The sequence below is a fragment of the Stegostoma tigrinum genome, chromosome 5 (assembly GCF_030684315.1).
Source record: "Stegostoma tigrinum isolate sSteTig4 chromosome 5, sSteTig4.hap1, whole genome shotgun sequence".
Classification (NCBI taxonomy): domain Eukaryota; kingdom Metazoa; phylum Chordata; class Chondrichthyes; order Orectolobiformes; family Stegostomatidae; genus Stegostoma; species Stegostoma tigrinum.
In genome coordinates, this window is record NC_081358.1 from 2,146,124 (window position 1) to 2,162,311 (window position 16,188).

At 37.7% G+C, this 16,188-nt stretch overlaps 1 protein-coding gene across 3 annotated transcripts in view; it reads left to right on the forward strand.

The window, feature by feature from the left end:
• dpy19l1l (dpy-19-like 1, like (H. sapiens)) overlaps positions 1-16,188 on the forward strand; it is an 82,009-nt gene that overhangs the window by 33,933 nt on the left and 31,888 nt on the right. For all 3 annotated transcript variants that reach the window (XM_048529391.2, XM_048529392.2, XM_048529393.2), the window contains exons 12-15: positions 130-192; positions 3,249-3,329; positions 4,053-4,154; positions 7,619-7,690. In XM_048529391.2, the coding sequence (XP_048385348.1) occupies positions 130-192; positions 3,249-3,329; positions 4,053-4,154; positions 7,619-7,690 (318 nt within the window). The remainder of the gene's footprint in view (positions 1-129; positions 193-3,248; positions 3,330-4,052; positions 4,155-7,618; positions 7,691-16,188) is intronic.

Sequence of the window (16,188 nt, forward strand, 5' to 3'; positions counted from 1 at the left end):
AAGTGCAAACATGTTAGATATAACATTGTTTTACAATGCTGCCCTCCTGGAAATAAAATTCTGTTAGATTTTCTGTTATGGTTAGCCTGTGATAATCATCACTAACAATTATTTTTTCCTACCCCTCAGGGATTGGTTGCTTTTAGATCACGTCTTTGTACATATTGGCCACATTCTATTGCATATTCATGGGTAAGTTGCATTTTCTACAGCACACATGATATAATCTTTTTAAATGAATTAATCTCTAGTAGCATAATGTGCAGCTCCCCAGATTCTGACTTCAGAATGTAAAAATATAGGCTTGTATATTTTAATCCCCATTTTCCTGGAATTTAGAAGCAACACCACTCCTGAGATTGGCATCAGCTTATTTCAAATATACTAGTGGTGATGTGAGCTTGATTGTTTAAAATAGCCCAGTGATGGTCACAGTGACAACATTTCATCTTGTGGTGCAAACGATCAATATCACTGAAACAAATTACATAAATCCTGTATAAAAGGGCATATATCAAAATCACTTACTGATGGGTTCAAAATAATTTGCAAGGTAACATTTTTTACAAGTAGTATTTTCAATCCATTAACTATCAAATTATGATTTGTATAGACTTCAATGTGCTGAGCCTGTTTACAACTGTGCTTTTGGATGAGGGATCAGTTTTGTGTGACTATTTCATGTTGCAACTCTTTTTCATGTCTATTTAGCTTTTTGAGAAATGATGGTAGAAGTTAGTTACCCGTTCATGTTCCAGCTTTAGGCAGTGTAACTGAGCTAACAGTGGGCACTTAAAAGGTGTATACGTGGGCATGCAAGATGCATTTTCATGCATGATTCTTATGAAGGAATGCATGGATGTAATAAAGGGATTCTTCCAGGTGCAGGGAACCATGCAATTTCAGGCATACATGATAATCTATTTAAGCTACCTAATAGTGTCAAGGACAACACTCTGTAACAATTAAATACATATACAGTGCTTTATTGGAAAAGGTGGATATCTTGGTTAATCTATTACAATGAGTAAATTAATTCTCTCTCTTGGACTTCCTGAGTTTGGAGTAATGGAGTTGATACACGTGCCCTGATTACCATTTGTCATTATCTCCCTTGGTGCTGCAGTCTGCGCTGTACAGTGCCAGAATATATTGCTTCCCCAGGCATGCTATCTGAACAATAGAGAATCTAGTGTGCTCTGTCTCACTATGACCCTTTGAGTCATTCTTGAATTGGTTACATAGAATTGACAATGGTGTTTTATGTCCCTTTTAAGCTTGCAACAAATCTTTGAATCCTATTTCATGTTCCCAAATGGCCAAGCTCTGAACAAGAAGCATTTCTAAAGCAGGATTACAGCCAAACTACTGAATAATGCTGCCTTTATAAATTACAACAGTACTGATTGTTATAAAAGCGGGCAGGCATAAATGGCAGTCTGCCACACTTCATTCAAACTTCCACCCAGTGGGAAATCCAAGCTGCAAAGTGTAGGGCAGTCGTTTGTACTGTTGACTGGACTGTCGTGCATATATTTATTTGCAGTATTTTTATTCCTTAGTTCTATGCTCTCTGGGAAAAATAAATCAAATCAATCATCAGATGAACGCAATCTTGAATCAATTTTAAAATTGCACATTTTCCAATGTTCCTGTGGAAAAGAAACAACACTGATACACAGCTTCTCACCTCCATTGAAGGAAGTAAATGAGCAGGACAAGATGTTTGAGGCGTACAATGTTAATGACCTTATCAAAAGAGTAAACTGTAATGCTGAGTTTCCAAAAATCAAGCCAAAGCTTTCTGAGGATAGACATCAAAAGTTTTCAAAAGTACAGTGGTACATCACTATGGGAAACATTTTACAGGGGTACCTAATGGGGCAACACATTTTGGTCAGAAAAATTTCATTGGTGGACTAATGAAGGACTATAACGTGCTAGTCTCAATAAATTTATTTTCAAAGAAAGACTCTTTGCCTTTTTGATAAAGGGACCACTGATGGAAGCAGAATTACGAATTGTTTAAATCTCATTTTTGTTTTAGTTTAATTTTGCATCTTGAGAACTTGTGATACTGTTATACTTTTGAAAAACTTTGTTATAATTTATGAAAAAATAGCTAGTTTGTTTCCATTAGTTCTTTGATCTTTCATTCTGTGATTACGCCTGTCTATAATAGAATGAAACAGGAACTTAAGATCCAACTGAGGCTTTCACTTGTTTGTTTATTCTATAAAACACAACGCTGTTCTACAAAGATAAGTTGGTACATAAAGAATAAAAAGGCAGCCAACTGACAGCTGGTACCATTTAGGAACTAGGAAGATAGACTCTTACGTCAGGGCACCAGTTCAAAATTTACAAATGATGAAAAGGTTGCAGGTGTTGTGGTCATGAAGTTGATGGTACTAAAAGTCAAAAGGATGTAGACTTGTAAGTGTGAGAAGGTAAATGGCAGATGAAATTTAATGCAGTGTAATGTGAAATGTTTCATTTTGGTGGAAATAATACAGAAAGGCTATATATTTAGTATGAGGGGTGCATACAGGAGTGGGGGCCCCAGGGTGTATTGTGCACAAATCATTGAAGATGGCTGAACAGGTTACAAGATTGAGTAATGAAGCTTACAGCATCCTCAGCTTTATTAGTAAGGGCATTGAGTACAATAGCAAGTTATGTTAAAATATTTATTTGGTCTCAGTCAGGGAATTGCTTACAGTTTTGGGTACCACATTTTAACAGTGATTTGAAAGTCTTGCAGAGGATGAAAAAAAATTAATGAGAATGATTTGAGGGATGAAGAACTACAATTATGCAGAAAGGTGGAGAAGTTGGGCATTATTTTCTTTGTGGGGGGGGATGATTATAGGAGATTTGATAAAATTATTGGACAGTAGGTAGGGAGAAACTGTTCCTGCTTGTGGGAAGATATTGAAGCAGAACACTTATGTATAAGGTAATTTGAACCAGAAACAATGGCAGAATAAGGGCACGTTTCACACAGCAAGTAGTTAGGGTCTGGAATGCACAGTTAGCATCTGTGATGAAGGCAATTTCAAGTAATCATTCAAGATGGAAATGAAAAGGGAAGACTGTGCTGGACTGCAAGCAGTAGGTGACACAGTGACAACAGGTGAATTGTTCCTTCACAGCCAGTACAGATGATAGGCTTAAAGGCTTTCTGTGCTGGAACCATTCTGTGATTGTGTAAACAGTAAACTCTCAATATTTGTATAATTTTGCAGGTGGCTAAAGGAGCTGTCTGGCTTCTTGGAACTGTAGCGCTCAAATTCGTTGCTTCTAAGTTATTAGGAGTTGCAGATGATGTAAGTATCTATCTATTTTAGGAAAGATATGTAAGAGCTACTACCTTGCAATCATGTGTTAGGAGATGTAGGTAGATTCTTGGCTAGCAGAGGTAAGTGCTCTAGAAGCGATTAAGTTTTGGTAGATTTTCTGTCAGTCGTTCATCCTGTCATTCCAAATGAATAACCCTTTGTCCAAGTGCAGAAAAAAAATATACAATGTGCTATTGCCTGTTGAAATGATTTAGCAAAATGGAGAACAACAATGGTCTTGTAAACTTCCCAAATATCTACAGCTAGCAGTGTCCATTCTGGGAATTTTGATGGGTTATTTCACTGATTTTCCAAGGGTGTAAAGGGTGAGTTGGGAGTGAAAATTGATGAATATACCCAGATCTCCTGTTAGTTGTCTTTGTCATCAATTATGCCTAGATCATGACTGGCCACATGTTCATAACCTTTCGTCACATTTTTCAGGCAGTTTTCTTCTTGTTTGTAAGTTAGTTTGGATTTACTTAAGAGAAGTCACCTTGTGGCAAAGGTGAACTTGCAGTCATTAATAATGGTTTTCAAACTTGAAGTACACTTTCTTTCAGGTCACTTGATATGTGTATTGTTTTTCTGTTTGTTTCCCACATCAGTTTGTTCCAAGTTTTAATCTATGTTGTGATCAATTTTAAGACTAATGTATTGTCGCCTTGTGCTCATTAATTTCTCTAGCCATATGTTTCCTTTTATTTCCAGGCGCACATAAGTAATCTACTAAAATCTAAGTTCACCAGTTACAAGGATTTTGACACGTTGATGTACACGTGTGCTGTGGAGTTTGATTTCATGGAAATTGAGGTACTTTTTTAAGTATGTAAAATAGATTGATGTGAACATTGAGATGTCAGTCAACAGTGAATAGGGTGGAAACTATGGATCACATCCATATTAACCCTGTAGGCTAGTCAGACACTTGTGTAAGTGTGGAAATATCAACTGAAAGAGTGAGGACAAGGGATACTGGCTTGTTTAGCAAAGCATCCCAAGAAGCGGGTGAAATGATGACTTTTAAGGAGGCCCTGTGAGTGGCCTCTTGTAACCATGCTGTCAGCTGTAGTGCTAGCAGCCATATGTATCCATTCTCTGTATCGTAACTGTCTAAGTTAGTATGCTGCACATCAACCCTGCTATTCCTGCACCTGTCACAAAAACTAAAGATTTTTAACGGTACGCAAAGATTCCTGACTTATCTGATTTTTAAGGCCCAAGTTGACATGTTTCTGACCTAACAAGAATTATGATTTATTACACTTAGTTACTCTGGTTATTAACCATCAGCAATAACTCCACTAATTAAAAGTCTAATCCCTAACGCATGCACACCTACACAAATATAGGTAGTGTGTTACGGATGAAAAGAAAACAGAGACAGCAGTGTAGATTTTGTTGCTCACAGAATTTGTTGAGATGGATCAAGTGCTGATCAGAATACCGCTTTTTAGTCTTGCTTTTTCTAGTTCACAAATTACTGGTATAAAAGGTGACTTATCAACTAAAAGTTGCAATGCAAAGCAGCTGCTGAAGGAAACAGGATTTCATCAGACTTAACGTGCCTTTTACTACAGAGAACAGAGATAGCACCTAAGCTGGTGGTGGTTGATGCTTCTTCCTGTATTATCTTCACAGCTGTAAGCTGCTCAGCTTTCTGAGACCCATTCATATAAATATTGGGAGGCAGGAGACCTTTTGTATTGGTTTGTGGACTGGTGACCAGTTACCAATCTGCTACTTATGGCCAACCAAAGCTCCACTTTTGTACATCGTCTGTCAGCTCCAGTTTGTCTGGAGCCAATAGTGGCCCACAGCTATACAAACAGTGTTCACAATGAGTATTGAGCTACATGCTTTCAAACCTTGCAGCAAGCCTTCCTGGTTTTAAAGACGTGATTTTTACTTTAGCAGAGGGTCGGTCAGTCTAAGAGCCCTGTGTATCAACTGTCCATAGTAGTGATGTCAGGCTAAGAGGCAAGGAATCCAGTACACATTGCTGTGTACACATTTTCACTTTGCTGTCAGGTTAGGAGGGCCATACACCCACTTTATGGAGCAATGTCATCAGGTGAAGCAGGTTGATCTTTGGAATAATTTATCAGTCTGAAGAAAAATACCGTAAAGTTTATTTAACAAGTTTTAATCTCTGCAGATATTTGGCCAATGTCATTCTGGAAACTGCTTTTCTTTAAAAAAAAGGTGTTTTTGTGAAATGCTCAATGCATTGGTTTGGATTCCATTATCTACAGGGGATTAGCCTATTGAATTTACAGGGAGGGTGGTTTCACTCTATTGTGTATACTCACTTTTCAGTTATTTTATTGATGCAAAGGGCCATCACTGAAGTCCACATGTAATTTATATATCCACTCTGTCAATGAATATGTTCAAGACTGAGTTTGATATACGTACGGCTACTAACGTAATCGAGAGATATGAGTCTCCATAATCCTATTAAATGCCAGAGGAGGTTCAAGGAGCTGCGTAGCCAATTCCTGCTCAATTGCATGTTGTTTCATTAGGTTAACAAGGCAGCTGAGTGAGAGAAAACGTTGTGCTTCCCTTTCATTTTCTTTGGCACTTACAGTCTGTCTATTAGTAAACAAAGGAATCTAAACACTTGCCATGTACTAATAGACTTGCGGGTGAAGAGGAATAAGTAAGTGATAGAAAGCCTGGTGTTCTTCCTTGATGCGTGGGCCCAAGTTGAACAGATCATCTGGAAAGGGTTTTTTACTGGATAGTTTCTCTCTGAACAAATTGGAAAATATTCTTTGGAGTTCAGGAAAATGAAAGGTGATTTTCAGTTTTATTTAATGGTTCTGAATGAGCTTAACAAATTAGATATTGAAATATTGTTTACTGCTGGCTTAGAATCTAGAACATGTAGGCACAATCTCTGAATAATGACCTTTTAAGATTGAGATGAGAAATTTCTTTGCTCAGATTTGGTGAACCTTTTGGGATTCTTTATTCTAGAGGCTGATGGATACTCTATCATTGAATATATTCAAGACAGAAGGCTTTTTTTGTCTTAGGAAAGGATAAGGGAAATGGGCAAGAAAGTGGAGTTCAGGCAGAAAATCTGCCATGATCTGTATTTGGCAAAGTGGGCTCAAGGGAAAGGATGGTGTACTAATTTTCTTCACCTTCATCTTATCTGCCTATCTTCCTGTAAATTCTACAGAGTGTAGCCAATGATTCTCTTGTCTGCACTTCCTTGCCTCAGGGGTTTCTTGGAGATCCTGAGAACATTGCCCATTATGACTTCATAATCCTCAAAGCTGACAAAGTTGACACTATTGATGTCTTTCAAAATGCCCCTCAACTTGCCCGGATGAAGTTCATTGACCCCAGAGGGAACAATTAGGACAGCAAGAAGTAACACCAGATGAAGAAAGTGTCTCTGAGAGAAAACCAAATGAGTTAAGGAAATGAAAGATTCACATGCATTTCTTGGATTCCGATAGTTCTTTGGGTAAAAGGTACATTTATTGTATGATGGAATATCAATCATTTTAGAACCATAGCTTAGATGTCAGAAGTTTGCACCCCATAGGCAATATAGAAAACCCAACAATGAACAGCTGTTTAAGCATATGGAGTGGGTATATTCTCATACCAGCAATTTGGTTATACAGTGGTGCCTGGAAATTGAGTAATAATACCATGTTGAAACTCAGGCTCCTATTGCACTTATTTGGTTGTGATTTGGAATGTTTGGATATTGCTATTTCAGTTTGGCTGGATTGTTTCTCCTTTTTGCGATGATGGCTTCTCTGCCTGTTCTGAAAATTGGTTGTTGTGCAACATGAGATTTGAGTTGGTCATGTGATACTCTCAAAGTTAAGAAGACTTTAAGGGGTTCCTGTGCCTCCCAGCTTGAGTGATGGGCCTAAACTAATGTGTATGATTGATCCTCCTGAAACTGTGATCTAGCTCTACTCAGTAAGCCCACCCAGGCTTTCTGAGTAATTGAATGACCTAATATTTTCAGGTTGTTAATTTATATTCTGACCATGATACCTGAAATAGTCTCAAATGTAATTGGGTTTAAAAGTCCATTTGCAATATTTGCCCTGGTTTTTAATCTTTCTTTGTGAGAGTTGAGAAGGGCTTGTGATGTAAAAGCCTCAGGTTAATTCTGTAAGTCTGACTTGCGTCTGCAGCTCCGGCTCCTGAACTTATCCTAGCTTTTCATAACTGGTTTCAGGTAATTTAGCAGAAAGTAGTAGTTGTTATTAATCTGTCTTTTTATTTCTTGCTTTTAGACTCCTCTGAGGTACACTAAAACCTTATTACTTCCAGTGACTGCCTGCATTTTTTCTGTTATAGCTTCAAGGGTAAGTTCTATAATTTTTTTTATATTTTGGTTGATTTGAGAATTACATTTATATAACTAAAATGATTCCTGATCTTGCTTTTTTTCTAATCTTTAACAATTATTTGTCTAACCCAATTTAAATATTACGGGCAACACAGTCAAGGACATGACATCAGGTAACTCATTACTCCTCCCCATTGCCTGGTTGGAACTGGAGCATCAGTGAGCAGCCTACTATCCCAGGATATTAACAGACCCAGTACAGTTTATTGAAGGCTGTCAATAACTGATTAATGTTGAGCTGCAGAAATCATTTTCACATGATGGTCAATGTCAAACTGAGGACAAAGGTTCGCTGTTTCAACAAATGTCTTTTTTTTAATGCAGTTACACACAAATTTTCAAAAATTGCAATATCACTTGCTAAATCTCATGCACAGTAATTTGTGTTAGCTGCAGCACAAAAGCAGAATGGGTTGGGGCCATTGTGATGTTTTTATTTGAATCATCCATCAGCCTTCATTCTGAACTGTACCTTCAACCTTGTTCTCCGATCAACAGTTTTTGTTACACTTTTTTGTACTTGAAGGAGAAATTCTTTTTCATCATTGATCAGCTTTGTTTCCCTTTTCTGAGACTAGCAAACATTCCTATCCCGACGGATGTACCCTCACAGCACTGGAACTGCTGTAACAAGTGACGGTTTGCATAATGAATTGAACTTCATCTCTTTTTGTTTCCTTCTCTGTTCATAAAAAAGTAATGTTGACCACAGTCCCCTGCAGCACTGACAAACTTTCCTTCATTAGACCGAATAGATTGTGTGTTCCCATGAGAAGTTTTTACCTAATCAAAAAGAGCCAACATGAATTTTTAGAGGAAAAAAAAACAAAAGAACTGCAGATGCTGTAAATCAAGAAGAAAAACAAAGTTGCTGGAAAAACTCACTAGGTCTGGCAGCATCTGTAAAGGAGAAAACAGAGTTAACGTTTCCTCGAACTGAGGAAGGGTCACCGGACCCGAAATGAACTTTTAGAGGGTAGCTTATGCTTAACCAATCTTATGGAAGTTTTGAAGAAGTGAGTAATTGACAGAAAGATGCCTATGGAAACTATTTATACAGACTTTAAGAAATTACTTCATATGGTCTCCTGTAAGAGACTGCTAGCTAAGGGTGAAGTTCATATAATTAAAGATCTACTTGGGAATTTGGCTGCGTACGAAGTAGTTGAATAAGTGTAACGGTAATGAGCTACTTAATTTAACAGTACATGACTCGTGATGTCATACATTCATCTGTATTTGAATCCGAAGTGATTTGTTATTAGTTTAAATTATTGGGTATATCCAAGACTCTTGGTAGTTTAGAACTTGAGTATTGCCGAAAGAAAGAGATGTGCTGTTGAAGCCTTTCATCTTGCAGTCTTTAGGGCAGGACTGCAAAAGTACCAAATCACAAAGGGAAGAACCATTTGTACTGGATAAGAAGAGGGTGCTGATTTGTTGACAGGTAAACTCTGGTAGAGGTACTGCAGTGGAGAATGCACCAGGGAGCAGACAACTGCTTTGAAAACTTGGCAGTTAACTATATAAGGATGTGTGTAATGATCTCAAATTGAAAGAAAAACTGTACAAATTTACAAAGATTAGTGGTAAATTAAGAGATTGGCAAAGAATGACTAAAATGATAAAGAGGCAGGCAGCAGATTATGAAAGAAAGCTAGTAATATAAAAACAGATGGTAAGAATATCTAAAAGTACTTGAACAGAATGCTGGTGTTGGCCCTCTGGAAAGAGAGCATGAGAAGTTAGATAATGGAAGAAGGAAATGACAGAGGCTTATTTGTCTGCCTTCATGGTAGAAGGATTCAGGAAATCAAATTCAAGAGGTGATGGGGAGGAATGAAGTAAAACTATACCAACACCAGAAAAAACACGCTAGTGAAACAATTGAGCCTGAAGGTTGATTAGTTCCCAAGATAGCCTGCAATGAAGAGTCATAAAATAAGTCGAGTACATTCAGGCCTGGTAAATGGATAGAAAAAACCTTTGGAAGGATATGGGCCAATTATAGATAAATGAGTTGAGTTCAGTTTAGAAACCAGGTCTGTTGAAACCAGGTCTGTTTCCATGCTGTCTGACTCTTAAGTGGCAGTACAGATAGTAGATGCATCTTCTACAGTTCTTTCAGATTATGGAAGGGTCCTGGCAGATTGGAAAATAATAAACGATCAAGCAGAGTCAACATGGTTTTGTAAAAAACATTGTCTTCTAACTAATCAATTGAGATTTTTGGTGAAGTAACATCCTCGCTGGATAGGGGGGCTTTAGTAGAAGTGGCCTACTTTGGTTTTTGCAAAAAGCATTTGGTACGGTTGCTGCCCAAGATACAGACATGTGATTTAGGTGTAACAGATTTACATGGCAAAATAATTGGTTGCCTGACAGAAAGTAGACAGTAGGAACAAATCAGTCTCTTTCAAGTTGGTAAGCTGTAGCTGGTGGAAAACCGCAGGGATCAGTGCTGGATCCTCAGCCATTTCCAATCTACATAAGTGTTTTGAATGAAAGGATCAAATATATGGTCGCTAAATTTGGCAATGACAGCAAGTTGGATATAATAGTAAGTTATCTCGCTTCCACATGTGAACCACCCTCTGTGTTTTTTAAAAAATCTGCCCCTTGTGTTGTTTTTTTACATCTATCTCCTCTGATCTTAAAAATATGCCCTCTGATTTGAAATCCCCAATTCAATTATATCTATAGCCACAATGAACCCTATCTATGCCCCTCATGGTTTTATAAACTTTTATATAAGGTCACTTCACAACCTTCTATGCTCCAGTGAAATAAGTCCCAGCCTTTCTTTATAACTAGACTTTCCATATCCGCAACTTCCTGGTAAATCTCTTCTGCACCCTCTCCAGTTTAATAATATCCTTCCTATAAGCTCACATTGAAACACATGTTCTTTAGCCAAAAATGTATGTTTACCCAATCGAGCTTGGCCAACATTCACCTTCCCATGCCATGCTCATTCAAGTTCTTCGATATGCCTCCATTGCCCCACTCCCCCGCTGCAAACTTCTTGGTGCCCTTCATGTTTTGAAGCTCCATGTACCTTCATTTTGCTTTGCTTTGTTCATCTTGGCAGTGTGGAGGAACAGAGGGATCTTGGTGTGCAGATACATAGATCCCTTAAAATGGCCACCCAAGTGGACAGGGTTGTTGAGAAAGCATATGGTGTTTTGGCTTTCATTAACAGGGGGATTGGGTTTAAGAGTCGTGAGATCTTGTTGCTGCTCTATAAAACTTTGGTTAGACCGCACTTGGAATACTGCGTCCAGTTCTGGTCGACCTATTAGAGGAAAGATGTGGATGCTTTGGAGAGGGTTCAGAAGAGGTTTACCAGGATGCTGCCTGGACTGGAGGACTTATCTTATGAAGAGAGGTTGACTGAGCTCGGTCTCTTTTCATTGGAGAAAAGGAGGAGGAGAGGGGACCTAATTGAGGTATACAAGATAATGAGAGGCATAGATAGAGTTGATAGCCAGAGACTATTTCCCAGGGCAGAAATGGTTAGCACGAGGGGTCATAGTTTTAAGCTGGTTGGAGGAAAGTATAGAGGGGATGTCAGAGGCGGGTTCTTTACACAGAGAGTTGTGAGAGCATGAAATGCGTTGCCAGCAGCAGTTGTGGAAGCAAGGTCATTGGGGACATTTAAGAGACTGCTGGACATGCATATGGTCACAGATATTTGAGGGTGCATACATGAGGATCAATGGTCGGCACAACATTGTGGGCTGAAGGGCCTGTTCTGTGCTGTACTGTTCTATGTTCTATGAATATAGACAGATAAATGATTGCCAAAAATTGGCAGATCGAGTACAATGGGATAAAAGTGAACATACTAGTTAAATAGAGAGAGTATACAGGATTCTGTGGGATCTAAGGGCCCTAGTCACTGTTTTCTCTAAGCTGTGTGGTCTGCTGCCACTAAGCACATGCCTTGGACAATGGGCTGAACTTATGAAAAAAGGATGAGTGGATTTAGCTCATATCTGTTGGGGTTTAGAAATGAGATGCAATGTTATTGAAGCATATAAAATCTTGAGGTATGTAGGATGGAACCAGACAATTTTTCCTTGTGGGAGAGATTAAAACAGGTGGACAATTTAAGAATAATAGTCCCTTTTTAATACAGAGATGAGAATTATTTTCTCATAAAGCATTGTAAAAGTGTGAATATATCTTCCTCAGACGGCATGGAAGCTGGGCCTTTCAATTTATTCATGGCTGAGCTAGATTTTTGGTGGACAAGTGTGTCAGTTGTGATGGAATACAGACAGGAAATTGTAGCTGAGACCACAGCAAGAATGGATTTTATTAAATGATGGAGCAGGTTTGAAAGGACAAATGGCCTGTTCCTGTTCCTGCTTTTAAATTCAACCCACACAAGTGGACTTTGATTGGCCAAGGCATTGCCATAGGTCATGCACCAAGGAATAAATGTGTCTCTCTCTCTTTTTGGTTGAAATATCCGCAATGTATGGACATGACCTTTCTATTTACAAAGGACAGGACCTTGCACATGAAAATACATAACTTTTGGCACAGTAAGTTCACCACATTGGAGACACATTTGATTATCTTAAATTGGTTGTTGTCTAATTCAAGATTATTTAGTAAATGTTGTGTAATCGTAGAATCACATTTTAATGTTGAGTGCTGTTTTCTGTGTGTGGCAAGTGTTAACTGCACAGGTATGGTTAGTACGCTGCCTATTATTGCTGTTTAATAAAATCAGCCAATCTTTGGTATATATGGCCTACGTATTTGGCATCACACCAGTATAGAAATTCATATACCACCTGCTGATTGTTAAACAGATGTTCTTTTTGACTTGATGACAGAATCTTGTTAATCAGAGAATACATGTTTCTGTTGCAGTCTGAAACTTCTGTGGTTGCTTTGCTAATGCTATCAAGCTGCTACTATGCAGCAACAACATATGGTATTTTCCACTAATAGGATGCTGCTATCAAGCTTAAAATGTTCCCTGCCTATTATGCTGAATAGTAATATGTTCCAAGAATTTTGGGACCAATTCAGTACCAAGTATGTACACAAAACTGCCAGATTATATTATGTAGCACACCCTTTCACAACAGGTACTGTACTGACTATACCCAACTAGCCCAAGCTTAATCATCTCCATACTGCTTGATCTTAGATTTGATTCTGAGATTGGACAGCAGTTACTTAACAATTTTTTGTGTTAGAGATACACCAGGAATCAATTTCAGATTATCAGTATGACTCAATTGTATTAAAAACTCTGTACATTCATATGTGGGGCCCTGTCTTTTGCAAACAATGCATGTCCATGCATTGCATCCTTTTCGGCCTTGGGAACACCATTCCCTGGTACGTTCCTCATGGCAATGACGAATCAGAGTCAAATTTCCTTGTTTGAATTTAAACAAAACTACAAGTAGTTTTACAGTTTACTATTCCCTGATGCATCCTCCGTGGCATTGCATCTACCAATCAGTACCACCTTCTGTTGCAGTATAAGTTGTTGTTATCTTTGAGATTTTGTATTATTGTGATTCTGCTGTGATTGGCAAAACAATAAAATTCAACAGATTGGCTATTGCTGGGAGAAAAAGACAATCTGTTAATGGCACAAAGATTGGCAATATTGTAAGCAGAGGAGATAGAACCATAAAATTATAAAAAGATATCACAGCTTAAGTGAATAAGCCAAGTTACCTAATGGATTTTAAAGTTGGCAATTCTAGAAATATAGGTAAAGCATGTCTTTAATGATATCATAAATCATTTAAAAATAATAGGAAAAATAGTCTGATGTATGGAAGTACTTTATGATAAGGAAGTGTCTCCTTATGTAGGAATAGGAGCTAGCTAGTCAGCCCCTCAAACCTGCTCTCCTACTCATTGAGATCATGGCTGATCTGTGACGTAATGTCATTAACCCAGCGATAGTAGGAACTGTTGATGCTGGAGTCTGAGATAACAAGGTTATGAAGCTGGAGGAACACAGCAGGCCAGGCAGCATCAGAGGAGCAGGAAATCTGACGATTTGGGTCTGGACCCTTCTTCAGAAAATTCATTAGCCCATCTTGTCCCATATCTCCTGATGCCTTTGGATAATAAAAATTATCTCTGCTATAAACTTTAAAATTTGCAGGTGACCTAGCATTAATTGCCACTTTGAATCTACAAAGAATAAATCCAAAAATCGAAAAAGTGAATAGCCAGAAACAATTGGTTGGTCTTTATGCGTATATCACTAAAATGTCTCTCATACAGAAAATCATCAGAACACCTTCTGAAATGTTGGTCTTTGCATTTTAGTCTTGAAGATACAAGGGGATAAAAGTTGTTTCACAGCAATACAAAACCCTGGTTAGAATCTGGAATACTGAGATAATTTCTGAGCACCATAACTTAGAAAGGTTATATTGGCCTTGGAAGAGAATACCATGTAGAGTTACCCGAATGATCTTCTGGAATGCAAGTGTTAAATTAAAGAAAATTTCATAAATGCAAGTTGCATTCCAGGAGTTTAGACAGTTAAGGGGATGATTTAGATGAAATTTTCAGGTCACTATGGGAATAGATAGGAATAAATAGAAACTCTGCTGATTGGGAAGCCTAGGACACCCAATTCTCTCAGGTAAAATTAGGAAACTGTCCTATATGTGAATAGTAGGTTTGCAACTCTCTTCGAATGGCAAGATCGGAAATTGAAGCTAAAGTAGGCTATTCGGTCCCTCAGGCCTGCTTTACCATTTAACTAGATTGTGGCTAATGATCTGCTTAACACCATTTTCTTGAACTATCCCCATATTCCTGGGTATCTTTAATATCTAACATATTGATCAATTGCTTGACTCTATTCAAGGGCTGAACCTCCACAAACCTGAGGGGGGTGCATAATTCCAAAGATTCGTTGCCTTCAGTTAAAAAAGAAAATTCCTCATTTCATTCCTAAATGCCCTGCCTTTTGTTCTAAGATGGTGATCCCTAATTCTAGACACCCCAGCCAGGGAAAACTATCTTTCCTGCATCTACACTACCAATTCCTGTAGGAATTTTGTGTGCTTCACTGGTAGATATATTAATTTTCAAGCTGAAAGTGATTAGATCTTTTGCATATAATGAATTGGATAATGGAAGAAAGGTAGCTATATAGAATTAAGTTATAGATCAGTCATGATCGTACTCAAATAGTGGAGCAAGTTTGAGGCATCTAATGGTCTTCTCCTATCCGGAGACACTTTGATTTAATTACTTAGATATTCAAGAGTATTCCTTTTATGTAATTTTTACATGATCTTCGATATAGTTAAATACATTTATTTGCCAAGTTATTCTATATTTATTTTGTGACTCTCAAAATTTTATCTTGATTCCCAGTGCAGTGAGCCTTTTATTAACCGGCACCTCTGGGACTAAGAGTGTACTGCTTGATCAAATATTTCAGATAATCAAGAGGTCCATGTAATCAATGTAAAAACATACACTAAGTAATAGAAAGATAATGCAGGGTGTATACACATCACTGCTACTTTATTTACAGCACAGATTATTTAAATAATAATGTACCTTTGCCTTAAATAAAACTTGCCACCAGAGAGCCTTCTCACTTGTACCTTAAACTGACTACTTGGACATCGCAGAGATTACAATAATACACTAAATATCCGGTATTTCAGGCATATACTTATGCCGGTTTATCGAGAGTGCTGGTTCATAAGGTGCTCGTTAAAACAAAGATTGCTGTAATATAAATTTGAAGTGAAACATAAATGCTAGTTTCTGATTATTTGTATTGTAAAACATGTGGCAATCAAGCTCATTTGGTAGTTGGTACACTATTTTTTAATACTCACTTGAGGGATTGTGGGCTTCATTGGCTGAGCCAGGATTGGTTGCTCATCCTTAGTTGGCCTGAGATTTGGTAATTGAATAAATCCCATCGTAGCTTTTACATCCTTAATATCTTTAAATTTGTTCAGAATTTATTTATATACCCTATAGCGTCAACAATATCAGTATTTAACTGTCATCCTCTGAAGAAGTAACAATTCATATACAGTTCAAAGAATGCCACAAACTTGTCTGTGCCATGTCAAGTAGACATTCTGCATATATACTTGCAGAAAACAGTTAATATTCTATTCCAGTTCAGCACTGGAGCTGAACTGAAACCTTATCCCAATCAGTGACCTGATACACATACCCAGTAAGAATAGGAACTCGAATTTTCTTTTACTTTTGTCTGGGCTCTTAGGGTCAGTGCTGGCCTAGCTGTTATCAGGTAAAGTAATAAAGATTGTTCTTATTTTCTGTGGCTTTGCAATCATGCAAATAATTTACACTGATGTACTAAGTGCTAAAGTTTTCCATATCAGTTATTTCTAATGATTACACCTTATTTCAAAATAGGTTAATCTTTTGATCTGTATTTCTTCTTTTGGTGGTGCT